The sequence below is a fragment of the Beta vulgaris genome, chromosome 2, assembly GCF_026745355.1.
Source record: "Beta vulgaris subsp. vulgaris cultivar EL10 chromosome 2, EL10.2, whole genome shotgun sequence".
Taxonomy (NCBI): Eukaryota; Viridiplantae; Streptophyta; class Magnoliopsida; order Caryophyllales; family Amaranthaceae; genus Beta; species Beta vulgaris.
In genome coordinates, this window is record NC_079203.1 from 41,975,498 (window position 1) to 42,000,201 (window position 24,704).

General features: G+C 42.9%; 1 protein-coding gene across 1 annotated transcript; it reads right to left on the reverse strand.

Annotated features, from left to right (window-relative positions):
* Positions 1 to 4,634: 4,634 nt before the first annotated feature.
* LOC125494999 (spermidine hydroxycinnamoyl transferase-like) lies at positions 4,635 to 24,704 on the reverse strand. The gene is made up of 2 exons (XM_048639114.2): positions 23,800 to 24,704; positions 4,635 to 6,183 (listed from the first exon to the last, which is right to left on the reverse strand). Exons 1-2 carry the CDS (start codon positions 24,687 to 24,689, stop codon positions 5,868 to 5,870), a joined length of 1,206 nt encoding a protein of 401 aa, XP_048495071.2. The 5' UTR covers positions 24,690 to 24,704; the 3' UTR covers positions 4,635 to 5,867.

Sequence of the window (24,704 nt, forward strand, 5' to 3'; positions counted from 1 at the left end):
CTGAAATTTTGACAACTTATTCCTGACATCAAGGGCTTCATTTTGGAAGGTTGGATCGTCGATTTGGTCGAAATTGTCTCTTGACAGCAGGGCTATTTTTGGGTGAATTCTACTCCTTTTGTTCTCTATTTTTGATCTCTTATTGTTCTTGTTGTCGGTGGGTGTATGAATCCTTTGTAAACTAATTTGAGATTCTTTTTGCTTCAATTTTATCAATGAGAGAAGTTAGGGTGGACTCCTCAATGTTAGTCGCGTGGTTTTTATCCTTCACATTGAAGGGATTTTCCATGTAAAAATATTGTGTTTTGATTGTCATCGTTTCTTCCTATTATTACTGGTATTATTGTTGTTTTGTTATTGTATAGTTTCTGATTTTATATGGTAATTTGGTTGTGTGACAATTTGGGTTGATTGGTTTGAATTGTTGGTTGATTGTCTTGTGTTGTGTGACATTGCGAGTGTCGTATTGACCCCTTCAGATCCCTACATTTCATTCTCTGGCTGTTCGAGCACCAACCTCAAGAACCAACCCGGTCTCATTACTAATTCACCTCAAGAGCAATCAAGATCAGTGATCTTTTCGGTGCCTCCGGTGCCTAGGATTTCAGGAAAAGAAAAAGGTTATGCTACAACTGCGAAATATGTGGCATAGTCAGTGATGCGATAGAGGAGTTATCTGTGTGCAGAAGGGTGTGGATGCACGAAGGTTTGGGGAAGGAGAAATGGTGTCAAGCTATGTGACGACGGCTCACATTAGGTTTCTACGAGGAACAACTCAAAGAGAAACAGGAGGAAAGAGGGAAAAAGGGAGGAGTTGTAGGTGGGAGGTGGCGGCAGTTGGGGCAAGGTGCCGAAGAATTTTTATTAGATCTCGGGTTTCAGGATTGGAGGAGGAGGATGAGGTTGTTTTTGGGGCTAATGAAGGAAAGAAGTTGGTTTCCAGTGGGTTGGAGTGGGGGAAGAGGGAGAAAGTGGTTGGGTGGTGGTGGTCGTCTAGGTGGAGGGAGAAAAAGAAACAGGAGGAAGAAAAAGGAGGGGGGGGGGGTTTGAGAGAAAACATAAAAAAAGTTATTTTTTAAAATTAATTAAGGTTACATATGTTAATCAGCTAGTTAAGGGTTCATTATGAGATTTAAGGGATATAACAGAATTACCCCTTAATGACTAATGGAGTTGATTTTTGTTAGTCATTAAGGCATTCTGGACAATTTCTCTTAATTCGGTGGTACATGGTGCTTTTTTAGATAATGGGGATATTTCGTGAAAAATATGTTATATTTATATGCAATTAGAGATATTAATATTCATAGAAATATTTTCGCAAATGTAAGAAAAAACGAAATAATGCAATTAAAACAACAAAGGAAACATATAATAACGAAAAACGAAATAATGCAATTAAAACAACAAAGGAAACATATAATAACGACCCAAAGCTATGTAATTTTTTATCTTTGATATAATGAAATCAATACAATAAATGAATTATATGTACGTGTTGCACAATATTGTATATCTTTTTCCAATCATCTATTGACTGTGAAATTGTTATTATGTGAACCTACTTTTTTTCAAATGGTTTTGTTCTAAGCGTTGAAAGAAGTATAGGGAGATTTGTATGAAGTTATAAGCAATCATCCGCAAAAGTTTGATTCCCTACACGAGTACGTTCAAAGGTTTCTTTTAAAATTGCTTCTTGTTATCTTAATTATTTTGTTAAAAATTACACCATTGTTTTATTTTTTTCGTTAATGTTAAAAGAGAGTAAAGAAACCTTGAATGGAGTTGTTGCAAAATAACTTATTGTGCATTAAGTATTATAAAATATAGTGAGTTTTTATTTGATATAGTCAATTTATAGATATGGTTAGTTTTTTATATAGTCAATAATTGAATGTGATATAAAACACCCTTTTTTTATAATAGTCAGTTATTTTCGCACGATACGATCAGTTCTTTTAATATATATAGTTAGCTGTTGTATGATATAGTTTATGTTTTCCGATATAATCAGTTTTGTGTAATATAGTCAATATGAGTTAATAATAAGATATTGTGAATCCGGTCACCTAAGACTTTCTGGAGAGACCTTTTGTTTGAGTCAATTCTAAATACTTTAATTTTTCAAAAATACTATTGAAAACAATTATATGAATTATGATTTAAATTTATTAGGGGGCTGTACGAAGAAGTAATTCTATAATACTCCTTGTTTCTTGTGAATTCCAAGTTTTTTAAAGGAAAAAACAAGACTATTTTTCTGTTTAGTGCTAAAAGAAAGACCATTTGTAGATATGACAAAAGTAATAATCAAGATTATGTTGAAAGCTAGCTATCATCCGCAAAAAAAATTGATTCCCTACAGTGGGTACTAATTTGGTAATAATTTAGTGGTAAAAGAAAGACCATTTGTAGGTATGACAAAAGTAATAGTCAGACATAAATTGATGTAAGGAGTTAAAACAAACTTGGTGTTGTTAAATTATGCTTTTAAGTTTTTGTTCTTCCTTTTTTCTTTAGGAAAAAAGAAGACTCGTAACATGCTGATAAGTCTTCATTTGTTAAATAGACTAACTACTACAAGTCTACAATCAACTAACTAGTATTTATTAAATATACCAACTACTTTGTAATCGACAGTAGTTTTTTTAAATATAATATCAATTAATGAAAGAGTCATACAAAATTAATCATAGAAATCAATACTAGTAGCTATTTCATCCATTTTTTAAAGATTGTCCTATGTAATGTATCGATAAATCCAAAGTAATAAAGAAGAAAGAGTGTGTAGGTGGGTTTTTTTTTATTTATCTAAATAGAAGAGATAGAGTCATACCCTAGTCCGCTCCGATCCGAATGAAAAAATTCGAGTCGACTCCGACAAAAAAGTAATCCGACTCCGACTCCGTTTAAAAAATCCGACTCCGAGTCGGAGGAGGGTCGGAGTCGGATCTCATAAAATAATCCGACATCCGAATCTGACTCCGACTCCGACTTTGAGTCAATCAATCCTTTTTTCTTTTTTATGTTAATGTATTATTTATGTATAAACTGACTTCGACTTCAGCCAATTATATTATATATGATTTTCCCATTGAAGAAATGATTATTAAAAATAATAGTAATATTTAGATTATTTGTACTATATAAAATTTTCATATGATTATTAGAATAAATTGTAATGATTAGATTATTGTATTATAAAAGACTTTTCTATTACAAAAAATAATGGGCAAAAAATAAGTCGGATCAGATTCGGAGCTGGATGTTCGGATTTTAAGTTAGATGATCGAATTTTAAGTCGGATCGGATTCAGAGAGTCGGATGTTCGGATTTTAAGTCGGGTCAGAGTCGGATTTTCGGAGTCGGGTGTCGGAGTCAGAGTCGGACTCAGCTTTAAAATCCGGCTTCTCATAGGGTCGCAGTCGGATTATGTATAATCCGGTCCAAATCCGACCCATTGCCATCCCGAACGACAAGTCTACAACCAACTGACTAGTATTATTTAAATATACCAACTACTTTGTAATAGACAAATAGTTTTTTAAAATATAATATTAGTTCATTAATGAAAGAGTCATACGAAATTGATCATAGAAATCAATACTTGTAGCTACATTTTAAGGATCTTTCTATATAATGTATCCATAAAATTCAAAGTAATAAGGAAGAAAGAGTGTGTAAGTGGGTTCTTTTTATTTATCCAAATAGAAGAGATAGAATTTTGTGAGTCCAATAAATAAGGTAAATTAGTGTGAACATGGATCAAAACTTTGCCAATAATAAGGAATAAAGTAATGAAGGACCACAAAGAACAATGATGAAAAGGCTTATGTGAGAACGTCTCAATCCAAGACATGACAGACACATGTATCAGTTTAAGCCTAACATCCATCAATTATGCCCATAAATTGATAGTCCGTCAACTGATAATAGGGGCTCGTTTCATTCATTCTAAATGACTGAGATGCGTCTCACGCAAGACCGCTTTGATATAGTAGAAGTAGCTAGGAAGACCTTTAAGAAACATATTTAAGTGTGAACTAGGAAGATCCGTAAGAAAACATAAGTGAATTTCTAAATTGGGAAAACCACGACCGTTGTAGATGAGATAACACTTTCGCATAGCTATTTCACATCCTTGTTTGATACAATCTTCCACGAAGGGGTCTAAAATCTTTTATTAATAAATAAATTTTTTTCGAAGCTAAAAAATTTAGCAAACTACTTGTTACTCGATCAAAACTCTAGCTTTATTAGGAGCCAAAACCTTGAAATGATCGTAGAGGTGAGACTCAATGTAGCGAAAGCAAAGTGAACTCCAGTGGTGGACTGTTTTCCTAATCTCAATCCCAAACACAAAAATGGATATCATCTTAGCTTGATTCTATAATAGCAGATTCGTCTTCACGCTAAAATGAAAATCAATTCCTATTCATTGGCAAGGCATGAACCAAACACTACTACAAAATCAATGATTTGCGTCAGACCTGGGACCCCCATTTGCGTCGTACTTTGGTCCGACGCCACATGTCTCGACGCAAATATAGGAGACATAATCTGCGTTGGATGAGGACACGACGCACATTTTCTGCTATTTGCGTCTGTGCGTCGGTACGACGCCACATGTCTCGACACAAATATAGGAGACATAATCTGCGTTGGATGAGGACACGTCGCACATTTTGCGCTATTTGCGTCGGATATTACTCCACGTCCGACACACATGTTATTTCGCCAACACCATCCAACAGTCATTTGCGGTGCCATTTGCGCCGTACATTGGAAGTTTGGTACCTAATATTGCATTTTTGCGTAAACAACAAAATAGATCCAGAAATTCAGAAATCAGATTGTGCTATAAACAACAACATGCATTTTTGCTAGTAAGGTAATTAAACAAATTTATATTGATAATAGATCCAAACCAGTATCATAAATTTACAATGAGAAAAAAATAGGAAGTGGTGTTTTTACAATACTAATTACAAAAAAATACAAAATACAAAAAGTAAAAAAGAGAAAATTACAGAAAATAATATAGAGAACATTATAGAAAATAAAACAGAAAAATTTATAGAATTTCCATATTGAATTTTTACATTTTACGAGTGATAAGATGAAAAATTGAAAAATTCTAAAACTTAGACATAATTCTTCAAATTTCAACACTTACATGAACAAAGAATAAAAACAATAAGAAAACCCCCAATTCGAGCAAATCTAAATTTGAAAAATCTCCCTCGCAAGTCTTTGGTGGAGAATGAAATTGGAACAAACAAACGATGATGGCTTCTTGGTGGTGCTTCGAGTGGGTTGAGAAATTCATGCCCCATACTCCTTCTCTGTAGGCACGAAAAATTCAACCTACAATTCCATAGCAAGGTAACAACAAAAATATCTAATAACTTATGAATCTTTTCATTCAAAAGATTTTAAGTTACTAGATTTCTATTAAATGTGCCATATTGTAAAATCATGTGTGTATATAATATTTTGACAATGTTAAGGCTCAATAATATTGTATTCACAAGATAAAATATAAATTAATAAAATAATATTTTTGGTTTATTTTTTTCAAAATAAAACTATACAAACACCCAAATATTTGGTATTATAAAAAAATAGAATACAACAATAGAAAAACCTAATGATCACACCATATTAATATGCAAGTAAAATAATCTAATAATATATTTAGAGCAAGTAAAATAACGAGTTTTGTTTAAATACACATGGTACGGTTCATTCAATGGGGTAACTCATATATTCTTGAAATTTTTGCTTAGCTTGCAACGACACTCCTACAACAACAGATCCATCATCTTTATAGGGAGTAATCATAAAATCACCATCACCAGCACAGACTATATAGGAGGACCCATGTGAATCTCCTTTCCCGATCCAAAATCAATGCTACGCCCCATGAGATTTAACCAACTCATAACAAGTACATTTTGTTCACCATATGAAGGGCCACGTATTTTTCCTCGATCATCAATGTATTGATACTTGCTTACACTTTTTTGATTTTTATAGAACTCAATAGTTTCCAATACATACTCTTTGTTCACCTTAGTCGTTGCTTCTCTTATTTTACTACAAGCATAGCTTAAAGGTTTTGAGATGAGCTCCCCTACACAACTTGATATCTCAATATCAATAATAGCATTGCCAAAGTACCTGCATTTTTATATTGTATGTATGTGAGAAAGTTTACATATAAATTACTATAAATAATAATTTTTACAAATTTGTTTCAATGTATATTTTTAATATACTGACTTCTTTTATCTTCTACTAATAAATTGTTAAAGATATTGTTTGGGCCCCTGATCTGGCCCAATGAAATATCAAAAAGGACCTCTCCTAAGACATAGGTTTCACATACCAAGGAAGATTCACCAGCTTTTTGGGGGACAAAAGCTTATTACCTTAAAAAGGTGGAGGCTTCCCTAGGTCTTGGGATGCTCCCCTAAAGGGTTTCTTGTCTGGGAAATCCCCAACAACTATATATACCAACAGTCTCATCAATGAACAGGTATTCAATTCTCACCTAACAAAAACCAGAGCATCTCTCTCTAGACTGGATTACTTTCTCTCTCTACCTCAATCTCAACTGACTTGAGCGTCGGAGGGGCTTTCCCGAAAACACCCCCGTGCCAGTTTTTCCTTGTTTTGCAGGATTGGAGACTACGAGACTCGGGATTCTAACCTAACTCGGTATTTGACTCTCACCTTAAACATTATTCTTTTGACTAGTTTCTAGGCAGAAACAGTTTAGCGCCGTCTGTGGGGATACTACTTCTCAAAGTCACGTACCGAGAGCAACATGGCATCCTGAAGGAAAACCACCCGAGGCTCACTGTCTCGTCAACCCACACCTCTCCAGTCTCACCAACCCAATGTCTTGGTCGAATCCCTGGCCATAGACGACGAGGGGTCGACCCCCCGTAACGATGAGCATTCTGCTCCCCGAGATGATCCTATGCCGGTCACGATGGCGGACATTGAACGGATTGCCCGACAGTTGAACGAAAACATGCAGAGGAGTTTGCAGGAGCTCATATCCGGGATCCCCCAGCTCAATCAAGGGGAGCCCCGAGAGCTGACCAGGGCAGAACCTCGTGGCAGGGATAATCCTCAAACTACGTTCCAACTAGCGAGCAACGAGGGTAGGAGAGAGATCCCGACAGGCTCACTCTCAGAGGACACAGAACTCGGATGCTAGGCGTATCATTGAGGAGAATCGGAGGCGCAGAGCGGAGCAGGACGCTCGCATCCTCTTAAACAAGAAGAGAGAAGAAAGGGAAAGGACGCACCGTGAGGAGCAGGCTCACTCTCAGACCCCGAGGAGGGAACGGGAGAAGTCTCCTGTCCGGTCCAAGAGGACGAGGCAGGAGGACGAAGCGGACTCAGGGCCCCCTCGGAACAAGGCCAACACCTTGATCAATCGGGGAGTCCTCAACTTCATGACCCCTTCAGTCGGGAGATCATGGAGGTACCTAACCCGGGAAAGGTGAAGGTCCCCACCATTGAGCAGTACTCGGGCAGTAGTGATCCCGAGGATCATATGGCCGCATACAAGGCTCAGATGAGTGTACAGACGGGATGTGAGGCCACCTGGTGCCGTTACTTCCCGACGACCCTCAAAGGGTTGGCGCTCAGTTGGTTCTCGGGCTTATCACCTGGCATCATTACCAACTTCTCGGTTCTAGAGGCATTGTTTCACCAACACTTCATTGCTGGACGTAGGCACAAGAAAACCAGCATCCACCTAATGTCCATCAAGCAGCAAGAGCACGAGAGCCTTGCAGATTATATTAAGCGATTCAATGAGGAGTCGCTGAAGATTTCAGATCTTCAGGACGGGGTTGCATTCACCGCCCTAATGTCCGGACACTGGCCTGGAAAATTCAGATGGCCCCTCGCTGAGAACGAGGTCACCACTTTCACCGAGGCCATGAGTCGGGCTCAGAAATTCATCTAAGCCTCGGATATTTGTAAGCCTGTCGGGGAAAAGGCTAAGAAGAAGAAGGAAGAACTCCCTTACCGGGAACCAAACAAAAGCATGAGGAATCACCAACAGTTGCTCCCGAGAGCAGTAGATAACGGGAATGATCCACGTTTCAACAGAAATAGGCGGGAAATCTATTTGGATCTTAAGCACAATCGGTATTGCCCATTCCCCCACCTATCAGAACTTCCAAAGATAGGCGGGATCAGAGATTATGGTGTGAATACCATCGGGAGTGTGGTCACACTACGAAAGACTGTCGGGAGTTAAAGAAGGCCTTGGATCACTTGGCTGATCAAGGAAAGTTGAATAGATACATCAAGCATCCCCGAGAAGAGAAGGGGAAGGAGAAAGAAGCAAGAAACGATAGCGACAACACCGACGGGTATGTTGGTGTCATAGCGGGGGGCCATGCCTCGGGAGGATCATCTGGCCGCGCTCGCAAGGCCCACCTTCAAGCAATGACACATCGGGTGTTGGAAGTGGAGCCCGTAAAGGCGGGGTGCCCGGTAATGACATTCGGGGAGCCTGACCGGCACTTACACACCCCACCACGATGACCCACTGGTCATTGAAATGAAAATAGCAAACTCCCGGGTGAAGAGGATCCTCGTTGACAGTGGATCCTCAGCCGACATCATCACGCTTGATTGCCTACTCAAACTAAAGTATACCGAGAAGGATGTGATCCCCACCAACCAGCCGTTAATCGGTTTCGGAGGCGGGTCGGTCTACCTCTTGGTCATGTTAAACTGGCTGTAAGGCTCGGGGAGAGGGAAAAGGTAGGAGTCTACCAGTAGACTTCCTAGTTGTTGACACCCCGCTGCCTTACAACGTCATTATGGGTAGGCCCACCATGAACAAATAAAAGCCGCCATCTCGGTATATCAGTTGCTGCTCCAGTATGAAACCGATGATGGGCAAGTCGGAAGATTTATGGTGACCAGCAAACAGCCCGGGAATGTTATGTCAACAGCTTTCGAGCTAAGGCACCCAAGGAGAAGAAGGAAAAGAAGAGAAAGAGAGAGGAACCAACAGAAGCCCCCGCGGGACTCGGGGTTTATATATCCGAGAACCCCAAGTACTATGAACGCCCCCGACCTGTGGAGGAGGTCGAAGAGGTCGTGATAGATCCAGAAGTCGGGCATACATTGAGGATTGGCTCAAACCTCAATCCCGAGATCAGGGATCAGCTGGTTGACCTTGAAAGAATTCAAGGATGTATTCGCTTATTCAGCTGCGGACATGCAAGGGCTGAACCCCGACTTTGCTTCCCATGAGCTAAACATCAAGGAAGGGTTCCGCCCTATCAAACAAAAGCTCAGGCATCAGGGTCCCGAGAGGAATGCCGCAGCTGCTGAAGAAGTAAAGAAGCTACTAGAGGCGGGAATCATCGAGTGTGGTCTTGGTGAAGAAGGCCAGCGGAGCTTGGCGTATGTGCGTCGACTTCACCGACCTTAACAAAGCATGCCCCAAAGACAACCATCCTCTCCCGAAAATTGACAGATTGGTTGACTCCACAGTCACGAGTTGCTCAGCTTCATGGATGCCAATGCGGGATACCATCAGATCCCCATGGCTGAAAAAGACCGAGTCCATACTGCCTTTGTCACGGCCCAAGGCGTGTACTGCTACAAGATGATGCCCTTTGGGCTAAAGAACGCAGGGGCCACATATCAAAGAACCATAAACAAGGTCTTTGCAGAGCAACTCGGGAGGAACATAGAAGTTTACGTGGATGACATGATTGCAAAGAGCAAGAAGAAGAAAGATCATGTAGAAGATCTGAGGGAGACCTTAGCGACACTTAGGCGCCATGGTATGAAATTAAACCCAAGAAGTGTGTGTTCGGGGTAACTGGCGGTAAGTGTCTGGGATTTCTGGTAGACGAGAGGGGGATAGAAGCAAACCCCGACAAGATTAATGCAGTGCTGAACATGTTTTCCCCAAGAAATGTTCGGGAAGTGCAAAGGTTGACGGGGTGCCTCGCTGCTCTGGGGCGCTTCCTGTCCCGATCAGCCGACAAAAGCCTGTTGTTTTTCAGAGTCTTGAAAAGAAAAGAGTTCGATTAGGACAAAGAGGCTGAACAGGCGTTCCAACAACTGAAACAACACTTGGCAACGCTGCCTAAACTCATATCTCCTTTGCCGGGAGAGACTCTCTATATATACCTCTCGGTATCAGAGCATGCACTCAGTGCGGTGTTGGTTGCAGAAAGGGAAACATCCAACACCCCGTCTATTTTATCAGCCATGCGTACCGAGGGGCAGAGTCGAGATACATCGAGGCTGAGAAAATGGTGTTCGCCTTGGTGATGGCAAGTAGGAAGTTGAAGCCGTATTTTCAAGCGCATCAAATCATCGTCCTAACCGGACAACCTATCAGGAAGCTAATTGAGAACAGGAATCATTCGACCGAATGACCGAGTGGGCGGACCAGCTGGCCGACTACGGGTTGGAATATGAGCCACGTCGGGCAATCAAGGCCCAAGCCCTAGCAGATTCATCAGCGAATGCTGCTCCCGCCGGAGGACATCGAAGTAAGGGAGTCGTGGGAACTACAGTAGATGGTTCTGCGACCAAGTCGGGAAGTGGAGCTGGACTGGTCATCATACCCTCTTCGGGGACAAAATGGATATGCGTGTGAATTTGACTTCCTGCCTCAAACAACGAGGCCGAGTATGAAGCACTGATTCTGGGCCTACAAATTTGTATCACTCGGGAGCCAGAACACACTAGGCAAAATCCGACTCCCAACTAATAGTGGGCAGGTCTCGGGGGAGTATAAGCTAAGGAGAAATATGAAGATGTACCTTAACAAGACCCGACAGCTAATTCAGAAGCTAACTTCGTTCAAAATCCAGCATTTCCCACGGTCCGAGAACCAACAAGCTGATGCCCTTGCTCGTATGGCTAGCTCAGCTGAGGGTTAGCCCCCCGCAGCATAATTTGGGAAGTCCTTGAGCAACCAAGCATCAACTCTTTGGAAGTGCACACTTTGAACCGCACCGACACCTGGATGGCAGAAATCATAGGGTATCTTCGGGACGGATTCTTGCCCATAGATGAGAAAGAGGCTGAGCCCTTAAGAGAAGGCGGGATGGTTTCTCTGGCATGAAGGCAACTTGTGCAAAAAATCTTACACGCACCCGTTGCTAAAATGCGTCACTCCATTTGAAGGGAACTATATTCTAAGGGAAATCCATGAAGGGGCTTGCAGCAGCCATCAGGGGGCCAGGACAATAGCTGGGAAAGCTCTAAGGGCGGTACTATTGGCCCACCCTAAAAATGATGCAGAGGTCCTGGTCAGGAAGTGCCCTAATTCCAACTTCATGGAGATATACCTCGGGCCCCACCAATCAACTACCACTATCCAAGCTGTTCTTCCATTTGACAAGTGGGGAATGGACCTCATAGGCCCTTTCCAGCGCCTCGGGGCAAAGGAGGTTTCTCTTGGTAGCCATCGACTATTTCACAAATGGGTCGAGGCGGAACCACTGGCCTCCAAAGATAAGCAAGTGCAGAACTTCATATGGAGAAACATCATCACCCGTTCGGGGTTCCCAAGACTCTCATCTCAGATATGGAAGGCAATTTAACAGTGGGCCAACTCGGGAATACTGCTCCACGTTCGGCATTAGAACAAGGTTCTCCGCAGTGTCCCGACCCCAGACAAATGGTCAAGCAGAGGCTGCAAACAAAGTTGTGTTGAATGGGATAAAAAAGTCTCTAGAAGGAGCTAAGGGAAGCTGGATCGACGACCTCCCGGGAGTGTTATGGTCGGAAGGAACGAGGTGAAAAAGCAACTGGCCATTCACCCTTCAACCTGGTTTATGGAAGCGATGCTGTCCTTCCTGTAGAAGTCAGGATACCATCCCCGAGAATGGACATTCTACGATTACGAGCAGAACGAAGAAGAAAAACCAGTCAATCTCGACTTACTTCCCGAGACAAGAGGCAATGCTCTACTGAAATCCATTCGCAACAAGCTACGAGTAGCAAGACAGTTCAATCAAAGGGTCAGGGCTCGCCCTATCTTAGTCGGGGATTGGGTGGTGAGAAAGGTGGAAGCTACTGGCCTCACCCACCTCAAAGGCAAGCTCGGGCCAAAGTGGGATGGACCTTACAAGGTTGTCGCCGAGGTCAAGCCCGGGACATACCGACTTGAGTCACCAGAAGGCACCCCCCTTGCCCGACCCTGGAATGCAGACAATTTGAAGAAGTTTTTATCTAAGTTACTTGTAACATGGCCACACTTGAGCCATTTCTGTAATCAAAATGCAAGCCAACTCGGGGTATTCGCCAGTCCCCTTTTGAGTTAACATTGACTAAAGCGGCCTTGACAACAGTTAAGCCGTCGGTTTTATCATTCGTTACAACTCGGGGCCATTAGCAATACCTTATTAGAGCTCAGTATTATTGCAACAGTAATGAAAAGATTGACATTTATCTTATAATTGCAACGAATGATGCACATTTATGGCATAACACGGGAAAAGGCAAAAGAAGAATCAAGAAAATACTTCCATTCATAAGAAAATAAGTTAACAGCCTAAAGGTTTCAAGAACAGACTCTCAGAAACCGCAAAATAATACCCGGGAACAAACTCTCGGGGCAGGAAAAACAGAGTTCAAATGAAAAACCAACAAAACATAAATCTAAACAGCAGCAGTCTTGGTAGGGGAGCTGTCGGTACTGCCGGTACCATCCTCATCATTGGAACTCTCCGACAGTGGATCTTCTGGTTCAACGTCTACCTCGGGGTTTGGAGCCGGAGCCTCGGGAGATGTGGAAGGAAGAGCAGTCGGGTCCTCAGAAACCTTTGAAACCGAAGGCTGAGGCGCCTTGGAAGCAGATGACTGGGGAGGATCCTTCCTTGCAGCCTTCTCTGCGTTCGCCCGCTGCTCCTCAGCTATGCGGGCATCAAACTCAGCCTCGACCCTCGACCAATCCAGGGAGGAGTCGGGACCAACTAAGATACCCTTCAATCGCTCCTTCGTTTCCCTGACCGCCATCCGGTATGAACGGGAAGCCATCTCTCCCAAGAAATCCAAACCCTCGGGAGACCTCTTCCATCCCTCCAAGAACTCAGATTGCCCAGCCTTCGCCTCTTTGGAGGCCTTCTTTAACTTGTGCGCGGAGCGCTTGGCCTTCTTCTCGGCGGCTGAGAGCTTGACGCGTAGCTCGTCCAACTCTGCCTGAAGGGTGTTCCTCGCAAGGGTAACAGTGTTAAGGTCATCGGTCAGCACCTTCTGATTATCCTTCAGTGCTTTATGGTCCTTAACAGCAGCGGAGGCTTCTTCGAAGGTATCCTTCTGAGAATTCAACTCGGTAGTGAGCCGAGTAACTTCAGCATCCTTCTCCTGAATCTGCTTCTTAAGGGCGTCAATCTCCCCTTTCAGTTCAACGACGCCCTCCTCAAATTGGGAACGAAGATTTATCACAGAGGCCATACGAATGGATGTCTGCAAGATAAAGCAGAACATTAAGAAATACCCGAAATAGAAAAATAAGAGAAGTCGGGACAGGTACTCACCTCGAGCAAGGACTCGTACAAAGCATTAATCTCGCCCATGCCCAAGTCCAATAGAGCCTTATCATCGGCATCGGTATAAAGGGTATGAAAAGCAGACCTCACTCTAGCCATCTTCTGCGCCGGAGAAATAGAAGTAAAGGGAGTATCAATCCCGAACTTCTCAACTCGGGTACGCTTTTGTAGAGGCTCCTCAGAGCCTATCAAAGCATCTCGGGAAAGCTCGGAGCCTTCCGCTTGCTTCCCGAGGAGACCCCTGACGAGGCCTTGTCGGAAACCTTCGAGACCACAAGCGAAGGTGCCTTAGCAGCCATCTCCGCCTCTGCTTTTTCAGCAGCTTGAGCCTTCTCCACATCTGACTTCACCTTGCGGGAGCGGACGTGAGGCTTCTTAGCCCTCTTGGACTCGGTATCCTGAAATAAAAAGGAGTTAGCAAAACAGAAGGATCAACTCGGTATCGGGTTTAGGCTGAAATTAAAATTCACCTTTGGAGCCGGGGGTACAGACATAGTCTCTGCGTCCAGTTCCGCCAAGAGCTTAGCTGCCAAGTCGTGGCTACTGATGAATCGCTCGGCCTACAGGATCGAGTCGGTGTCGGGCTAGAACTGAAACAAACAAAATGTCAAAATTTAGCGTAAACAAGATAAATTGCACATTTGGATAAGGAGTTTACCCTTATCACAGCTAGCTCAAGCCTACAGCCGCCAGGAACATCTCGTTCCGGATATCATGGCGAGTGGGCAACCAATTCGAAGGCACATAAGCCAAATCCCCCGAATGTATTCTCGGGGTAGTAGAAAGGTATATCCCAACAACCGCCTCCTCCCGAGACATCTCAGGGACCGTCTGATTCAATCTAAATCTGGGACCTTCCTCGGGGGGTAGTATGGGGATCCCCCAATCGCCGCTGGTATAGACGTGGTAGAAGGTTCTTCTGAATCCTTTTTGGTTAGAAGTAGGGGTGTTCATTGTCGGATATCGGATCGGATCCGATCCGAAAATTCGGATATCCGAAAATTTCGGATCGGGGAAATTGCGATCCGAATCCGATCCGAAATTTTTCGGATCGATCGCGAACCGGTTTTCGGATCGGATCACCGAATTTTCGGATCGGGTCCGTTGAAATTTTTGAAAAATCCCGATCCGTATCCGATCCGAAAACCCGAATTTTTTCCGGATACCCGATCCGAAATATCCGAAATCTTAAAATCGGATTGGATATCCGAAATTTCGGATCGGATCGGCGGATTTTCGGAACGGATATTTCGGATCGGATATTTTTGCACACCCCTAGTTAGAAGGGGGATCACGAACCACTTTGTAACCTGGGCGACACTGAAAACGGAACCACCCCGGACCGTGGCACTCAGCCGGGCCAAGCATCAATGTAAAAACATTGCGCCACAGGCGCAATCTCGGGGCCACCCCGAGAAGATCACAAACAGCAATGAATCCATTTATAGTTAACCAGCTGTTTGGAAGTAAGTTGGTCAGAGTAAGCTGGTAACCATTTAGTAGGTCCTTGATAAATGGGTGCAAGGGAAACCTAAGGCCCATCTGCATGCTATGATGGTACACTGAAACACACCCAGCAGGAGGAGTCAATACCGACTCCGCACTCTTGGCCCTAACGACAAAGTAAGGGTCTTGGATCCAAAACTTAGTCCCAATATACTTCGCATTTCTCTCCATATAAGTCATGAAGCTGGCCTCGGGAAAGAATGTATGAGGGCCGCCCTCGGGAACTAAGGAAGGGACCTCTTGTCCGGATGTGGTCGGGGCTTCATCTTCGGGTTCCTCGGAAACCGTCACCACCTTGTCCGACAATAACCTATACAGATAACTCGAACTACAGGGTTTATGGGCCAAGGAAACATCAAAAGGTCCTGGGACAACCCCTTCATCTTCCTCGCTTAGGGAATCCGATGGAGTGGTGTGAGGAATGGCCTCGGGAACGGTGGAAGGGTCCTCACAGGGAACCCGAGTACTAACCAAGAATCCATCTACCCCCCGTATCTCCTCAGAAAGTCTAATGGTAGAAGAAGAAGACTCACTAGGATCCGACTCAGGATCCATCCTAAACACCTAACAACAAAAGTAAGAAAAGGAAAGGGACACGTAGGCCTGTTTATTGGGGCAGGGGCCCAATAATAACCCTCAACGAGCCCTTCTAAATTACACATGACCCGACCCTTAGTATAAATGGGGCGGGTCCTTAAAGGGTCAGGGAATAAAAGGGTTGGAATGGGCTGGGGCGGGTTCTTGAAGGGTCTTTAAAAAATTTTCTTTTTTGAAACAAAAAAGCTTTTCTAAATGGTACCATTCTAAACAAAAAGATTTTTCCCCCAAATTTTTTTCTCTCTCCTAGGGTTTTTTCTCTCTCCTCCTCATTGATCTGGAAAATTCGCACATCTTTTGGGATTTTTTTTCTCTCTCCTCTTCGTCAGTCTGACAGTCGCACATCTTCTCTTCGTCGAACAAGTAATTCGCAACTCCATATGCTACTGAAGGTAAAGTTTCACTAAAACCCTAATTTCGCTCTATTTTCTGTTTGTGGAATTCGTGACATTTGATTTGATTTCCTTTTATTTGTTTGAGTATGATTTTTTGAGATTTGAGCAATTTCAACTTATTGATTTTGTAGAATTTGCGATTTATGTTATGTAATTATCACTGATTTGCTGTACGAAATTGGGTGTGCTTTTATTACCTAATTTTCGGTTATTCTTTCTGGATCTTGTTTCTCACATAAACTGGGTTTTCTTAGGTGAAATAAACCCATTGAATATCAGTTCTAATTGTTGGGTGTAGCTTCGAATTGTAAATTTTATTAGTGAAATTCATGTTTTGGAATTGTATCCCAGGTTGCAACTGCACACAAGTGGTCGTTCAGACAAGATCTCTTGCATTGTTCTTCACTGATACCATGAAACGTTCCATCACATTTGCTAAACCGAGTGTTTTCAAGTGGTACTAGATTATATTCAAAATCAGTACCCTGTCCATCTTCTTCCCATAGCACGAAATCTGGTTTGCAGCTTGCATACTTCTCATTAGGATCTATCAGAGAATAATTGGGTGGGCAATTACATCTGACACTTTGATCCTCATCATCATAGCTGCAAATACTGTTATACCCACACCCTACAGAACATATGTTTCCTAGTTGTAAAATTTCGTGGGTGATAATACCATGTAAGAACTCCATTAGAATTCAGAGTTGCTCTGTGGTAATTATTGTTGATTTTCTACCTCTTTGGTAGTAAGACCCAGCAATAGATTATTGGAATATTAATTTTGTTCTTTTCAAAAGTAAACATGCTTGATCAGTGAGTTAAACTACAAAAGTACAGTGAATGTGAAACTAGTAATTTTCGACTACATGTTACCTACAAAACTGATTTGCTGGATTAATTAATCTCGTACAAAAGTAGGTAACAGAATAATTATCATTGTGCAATTGGCTTATAAAATTGTATGAGTGTTAGATTAGAGTTGAAGAATGCATTATGCTCACCTAAATGTCCAGTTCAGACTATTGCAATTTGGCAGCACATATAGTATTAGACAATTAGTTTTAACTTGTGGTTTTGTATGAATGATTGATGTATGAAGCTGTTTTAGTTTATTTTGTAATACATGTTGGGTGATATAACTATATAAGAGGGAGTTAATAGAAACTTTATAGTAAATTCTACTATGATTTGTTTATGATGTTAATTCTTTGTGTTCTTTTTTTTGTTAAAATAGCTCCATGGAAAGTGATGCGACAACGTCATCTATGACAGTGGAGGATGGTTACAATGAATATGTTGCTCCCAAGCGTAAGAGGAAGAAGAAATCCTTGGTGTGGCGTGAGCTACTAGAAGGAAAGAATGAAAAAGGTGAAGTAATTGCTACTTGTACTCATTGTGGGATTGATTTAGTTTCCGGGTCAACTAGTGGCACATCTCATTTAAAACGTCATTTGTTAGAGAGATGTCCAAAAAAGGCCTAATGGAGTTCACTAGGGGAGGCGAGCATGACGATGAGGGTAGAGAATTTATTTTTGACATGAAAGAACTAAGGAAGGAAATTTTACTCTATGTTGTAGAAGGTTCTCGTCCATTTTCTACGGTTGAGGATAAGGCTTTTAGGCGGATGATGTTTAAAGCTACTCCACATTTTAAGCCCTTTAGTAGGACTACACTTACTAGTGACCTTTTTTCTATGTATTATTCTGATAGAGAAAAGTTGAAGACCATATTATTGAGTGCACCCGGTTTAATTTGTTTGACAACTGATAATTATTGGAAATCATCTCATACATGGCAACATTATATTTGTATAACCGTCCATTTTGTTGATAATGATTGGAAACTACATAAGAGAATCCTCAGGTTTAAGGCATTGTCTCCTCCTTATGATGGAGAAAGTATTTCCGAAGAAATTTATATGTTTCTTAACCATTGGAGAATAGATGATAAGGTGTTAAGTGTGACGGTTGACAATGCCTCTTATAATGATGCTATGATTACTCACTTGAGGAGTCGTTTGGTAGCAAGAGGAGTGTTGAGACATGGTGGTTGTTTTTTCCACATTAGGTGTTGTGCTCACATAATTAATTTGATAGTTCAATCCGGATTAGGTCTTATTCAAAGCATCTTGGATAGTGTTAGGAACATGGTGAAAATGATTACGAGGTCTTCATCTAGAAGTAAAGACTTTTACGATGTTGCACAAAAGAATTTTCATTTAGATGTTAAAAGAAAACTTCACTTGGACATGCAAATTCATTGGAATTCGACTTATAAAATGCTTGATAATGTATTATACTACAAAGTTGTGTTTCTTCATTTGGGATCGGTGCATGTAGCTTTTAAGTATATTGTGCCTACGGATGATGAATGGGAAAAATTGATTGTGGTTCACAAATTTTTGAAACTTTTTTATGATGTCACATGCATATTCTCGGCCAATAAGTCTCCAACATCTAATATTTATTTCAAGGGTGCTTGGATGGTTCATCGTCGTTTGGTTGAAACATCTAAGGGGCCACATGTTTTCTTAAGAGATATGGTGAAGCCTATGCTGAAAAAATTTGACAAATATTGGTCGGATTATAATGTGTACTTATCTTGTGCGGCCATACTTGATCCAAGGTTCAAAGTTAAGTTTGTTGAGTATTGTTTTGATAAGTTGTTTGGTCCGGATGAAGCTATGGTAAAAGTTGGAGAAGTGTTAACTACCTTGAGGTCTTTATATGATGAGTATAAGTTAAGATCTTCAACATCACCTATTGTTGTCCCTACTCCTACGAGTTGGATAGATGATGACTTGTTTGATGATTATCATAGTTATAGTTCAAGAAGTATTAGAACTCAAATCACAAAGTCACAACTTGACTCATATTTGGAGGATCCGGAGCGTGACTTGAATTCGGAGTTGAATATTCTAGAATTTTGGCAACAAAATGTAGTGAGATTTCCGGATCTTGCTTCTTTGGCCCGAGATTTACTAACTATTCCGGTTAGTACGGTGGCTTCGGAGTCGGCTTTTAGTCTTGGTGGGAAGATTATTTCTCCTAATCGTAGCTCATTGAAACCAAAGACGGTACAAGCATTAGTGTGCATTCAAGATTGGCGCCGTGATGAACACAATGTTCCCTTGGACTTTGATCTTGATCCTAGCTCGGGCGATGATATGGATGAAGTCGAGGATGATGAGGATGATGAAGATGTTGATAGTAACTTCTTATACTAGGTATGTTTTTATTTCCTTATAGTTACATTGTATTTTTTAATATATTTTGTTTTGAGAACTAAAGATGATCCATGGTACTTAAGATGATCCATGGTACTTAAGGAATTTTTTTATTTAATTAAGAATTCTGGCTTCTGATAATTGCAAAATACTCACATCACATTGTGTGTACATTGCACAGGTCGGTGATAATTACTACAGGCCTGACTTGAAGCAAGCAGCCCTAGCTAGGTTGAGCATCGTGAACAGGAGTCTCCAAGTTGCCAAATCTGGTGTGAAGAAGAGGAACAGGCAGCCACCTAAGTTCCGTGGCAGGAAGTGAATTAGGTTTTGAAATTTTGTCATACTCTCCAGTAGTAGTGTCTTCTGGACGACTCTTTTGTCTGAATTTATAATCTACTCTTTTTGTAGTTTTTGTTGGATTTGAGACAGTATTATTTTCAGTTTATGGGAAATAGACGGCTTGGTTTCTACTATTGTTACTGAAGTTTGTAACTTGTGGTCTTGTGGAATGGAGGTATCTATGAAAGTTATGTTTTTATGTAATAGATTGCTACTCTACTTTTCATATGAATGGTTATGGATGATGAAGTTGAAATTTTGAATCAGTTTTAGTATGGCAGTAACTCTAGTTATTTATCAACTGGGTTGCACTATAATTCGTTATTAAAGAGATGTCTAATGGAAAAAAATGTAGGTGTAACTTAAACGGGCAGGGCCGGGCCGGATTGTAATGGGTCTGACCCGGCCCGGCCCGTTTATCAACACCCTTGACCCGGCCCGGCCCGGCCCGCTAACACATTGACCCGGCCCGGCCCGGACCCGGCCCAATGAACAGGCCTAGGGACACGAGGGGGCGTACCTTCTCAAACAACAGTCGGGAGCGGAAACTGAGACGCGCGCTAGGAGGACTCGGGATCAGACGAAATTCTAGAGAGAAATTATAGAGAGAGATTCTAGAGAGAGAGTGAAAGTGATTGCAAATGATTTGGAATACGGACAAACTCTCTCTCCATATCTATATATAACCTCAAATCTCCCCTCCGCGTCGCGACAACCTCTGGACCCTCAATGGGCCCTCAAAAGATTGGGCCAAAATTGAAGAAGCCCAATTCAAGTTCAGGCCCCCAAAAGTCCAAATGGCCAAAAGTCAGAAAGTCAACGGTCAAAAGGGTCAACCCTATTCTCAAAAACCATGACTCCCTCCAATCACCCCCGAGTTGGGTACCCCTACTTGGCAATCCAAGGGCCCAATACTTAGCCAAATAATGAGCTAAGTTCCTCATAACCAACTCGGATTACATGGGAAGCTATTGCCCCCGAGTTGGTACCCTACTTGGTCAATCCAAGGGGCTCCATACTTAGCCAAAGAATGAGCTAAGTTCCCTCATAACCAACACGGGATTACATGGGAAGGCCTATTGGCCCCCGAGTTGGGTACCCCTACTTGGTCAATCCAAGGGGCTCCCAATACTTAGCCAAATAATGAGCTAAGTTCCATCATAACCAACTCGGGATTACATGGGAAGGCCTATTGGCCCCGAGTTGGGTACCCTACTTGGTCAATCCAAGGGCTCCATACTTAGCCAAAGAATGAGCTAAGTTCCCTCATAACCAACTCGGGATTACATGGGAAGGCCTATTGGCCCCCGAGTTGGGTACCCCTACTTGGTCAATCCAAGGGGATCCCAATACTTAGCCAAATAATGAGCTAAGTTCTATCATAACCAACTCGGGATTACATGGGAAGGCCTATTGGCCCCCGAGTTGGGTACCCCTACTTGGTCAATCCAAGGGGCTCTATACTTAGCCAAAGAATGAGCTAAGTTCCATCATAACCAACTCGGGATTACATGGGAAGGCCTATTGGCCCCCGAGTTGGTACCCCTACTTGGTCAATCCAAGGGGCTCCATACTTAGCCAAAGAATGAGCTAAATTCCCTCATAACCAACTCGGGATTACATGGGAAGGCCTATTGGCCCCCGAGTTAGGTACCCCTACTTGGTCAATCCAAGGGGCTCCCAATACTTAGCCAAATAATGAGCTAAGTTCCATCATAACCAACTCGGGATTACATGGGAAGGCCTATTGGCCCCCGAGTTGGGTACCCCTACTTGGTCAATCCAAGGGGCTCCATACTTATTAGCCAAAGAATGAGCTAAGTTCCCTCATAACCAACTCGGGATTACATGGGAAGGCCTATTGGCCCCCGAGTTGGGTACCCCTACTTGGTCAATCCAAGGGGCTCCCAATACTTAGCCAAATAATGAGCTAAGTTCCATCATAACCAACTCGGGATTACATGGGAAGGCCTATTGGCCCCCGAGTTGGGTACCCCTACTTGGTCAATCCAAGGGGCTCCATACTTAGCCAAAGAATGAGCTAAGTTCCCTCATAACCAACTCGGGATTACATGGGAAGGCCTATTGGCCCCCGAGTTGGGTACCCCTACTTGGTCAATCCAAGGGCTCCCAATACTTAGCCAAATAATGAGCTAAGTTCCCTCATAACTAACTCGGGATTACATGGGAAGGCCTATTGGCCCCCGAGTTGGGTACCCCTACTTGGTCAATCCAAGGGGCTCCCAATACTTAGCCAAATAATGAGCTAAGTTCCATCATAACCAACTCGGGATTACATGGGAAGGCCTATTGGCCCCCGAGTTGGGTACCCCTACTTGTCAATCCAAGGGCTCCATACTTAGCCAAATAATGAGCTAAGTTCCCTCATAACCAACTCGGGATTACATGGGAAGGCCTATTGACCCCCGAGTTGGGTACCCCTACTTGGTCAATCCAAGGGGCTCCATACTTAGCCAAATAATGAGCTAAGTTCCCTCATAACCAACTCGGATAGCATATGGAGGCTCATTAGCCCCGAGTTGGGTACCCCTACTTGGTCAATCCAAGGCCCCATACTTAGCCAAATAATGAGCTAAGTTCCATCATAACCAACTCGGGATTACATGGGAAGGCCTATTGGCCCCCGAGTTGGGTACCCCTACTTGGTCAATCCAAGGGGCTCCATACTTAGCCAAATAATGAGCTAAGTTCCCTCATAACCAACTCGGGATTACATGGGAAGGCCTATTGACCCCCGAGTTGGGTACCCCTACTTGGTCAATCCAAGGGGCTCCATACTTAGCCAAATAATGAGCTAAGTTCCGTCATAACCAACTCGGGATAGCATATGGAGGCTCATTAGCCCCCGAGTTGGGTACCCCTACTTGGTCAATCCAAGGGGCTCCCATACTTAGCCAAATAATGAGCTAAGTTCCCTCATGACCAACTCGGGATTGCATCTGGAGGCTCATTAGCCCCCGAGTTGGGTACCTCACTTGGTCAATCCAAGGGGGCTCCCATACTTAGCCAAATAAGGAGCTAAGTACCACCATAACCAACTCGGGATTGCATGAAGGCTCATTGGCCCCCGAGTTGAGTACCCCTATTTGGTCAACCCAAGGGGCTCCCTAAGTTCCATCATAACCAACTCGGGATCACACATGAAGTCTCATTGGCTCCCGAGTTGGATACCCTTGGTCAATCCAAGAGGCAAGACCACCCACATCAATCTAGCATCGGGGTCGGGATAGCGCACACTAGCGCCTCCAGTTGGGGCCCCCACCTGACGCCTGAAGATTTCCCCGAGGGACCGTAGCATTCCCGAGTCGGGATAGCCAAGCCCGGGGTCCACCTCGAGATGGCGCACAAGGGGCTGAACATCCCCACTCGGGATCCCAGCACACCACCTATGTACGTTCGTTCCGAGGCATCTCGACACCCTCGGGTCGGTGTCGACGCTTGCCGCCCAGCGCAACAGCAGTTGCCTCCCTCGGGATCCAAGAGGAGTCCCTAAAAATCCTCCTAAGATCGACCGACTCGGGTCGGGCTCCAGGAATGAGATGAAATCCCGACAATCTCGCCAACCAACCGCATCCGGGATCGCGAATTCGTCCTCGATTATTTGGCGCAGGGCTAATTGTTTGGGCCCCTGATCTGGCCCAATGAAATATCAAAAAGGACCTCTCCTAAGGCCTAGGTTTCACATACCAAGGAAGATTCACCAGCTTTTTGGGGGACAAAAGCTTATTACCTTAAAAAGGTGGAGGCTTCCCTAGGTCTTGGATGCTCCCTAAAGGGTTTCTTGTCTGGGAAATCCCCAACAACTATAAATACCAACAGTCTCATCAATGAACAGGTATTCAATTCTCACCTAACAAAAACCAGAGCATCTCTCTCTAGACTGGATTACTTTCTCTCTCTACCTCAATCTCAACTGACTTGAGCGTCGCGGGCTTTCCCGGAAACATCCCCGGGCCAGTTTTTCCTTGTTTTGCAGGATTGGAGACTACGAGACTCGGGATTCTAACCTAACTCAGGATTTGACTCTCACCTTAAACATTACTCTTTTGACTAGTTTCTAGGCAGAAACAGATATCATTAGTGGTTAAAATTATGGGTTGATTAGATTAAAAAAGGGCAAAATATGACAAACAAGCAAAATTACCTTGGTGGCAATGGTGGCTCCATACGACCTCGTGCGTCAACGCAAGCTATTAAGGTAGTGATGTCCTCATTCTTGAGTTCTCTTGCTTTAGTTACACATCTCCATATATGAGCTGTAATAACTTCAAATCGACTGTAAGGACGAACCCCATTATCATTCATCAGTTCCTTAGTAATATTAGCAACCTCTTTGAGCCGTTCAATTTTATCTTTCGTTAGATAAACGAAAGTTGGAGTGACCTGCTTTCCCCACTCCAAGTTATCCACTTCACCAAAATAACGAAGTTGACTGAAAAAATCCATGTTTTCAGCAGCAATATTTTCTGTCATTCTGGATCCACTCACATGATCTTCAGCTTGTAGAACTCGGCGATCTAGGAAAGGTACGAATTCTAGAGGTTCGCCTCGAGCGAGCCTAGCCCATTCTTCAGTGAAATGGAAGGCACTCTTCCCATCTACAACAACGTGAGACATAGATATCCCAACACTGAGGCCACCACACGCGAACCTAGTGACTTGCACCGCGAGCACAGGAAGGTCTTGGATTGGTTTCTCATAGTATTCGATTCGAGGCAGTAAATGTTGGAAGTTCTCACTAAAAGAGTAAAAATCACCAAAATCGGTGATTTTAATGGTGGAATCAACCTCGATGAGCTCCGCACCCATGGCGTTACACTCGAGCTTGAGCCGTCCTCCATGTATCCAGCTTAACCGGCCAGCTAATGGATAAAATGGGACTAGGACTTGGCTTAAGGAGTGTTTAAGGGTGTTGATGATTTTGTTGTTGAGTGGGTTAAGCCAATCTTCTTGTGTGGGTTTATCATAGAAATACAAATGGGATGAAAGTGTAATAATTGCAATTTGATCAAGTTCTGATAGAGGGAGTGCCATTCCATGTTTGTTCAG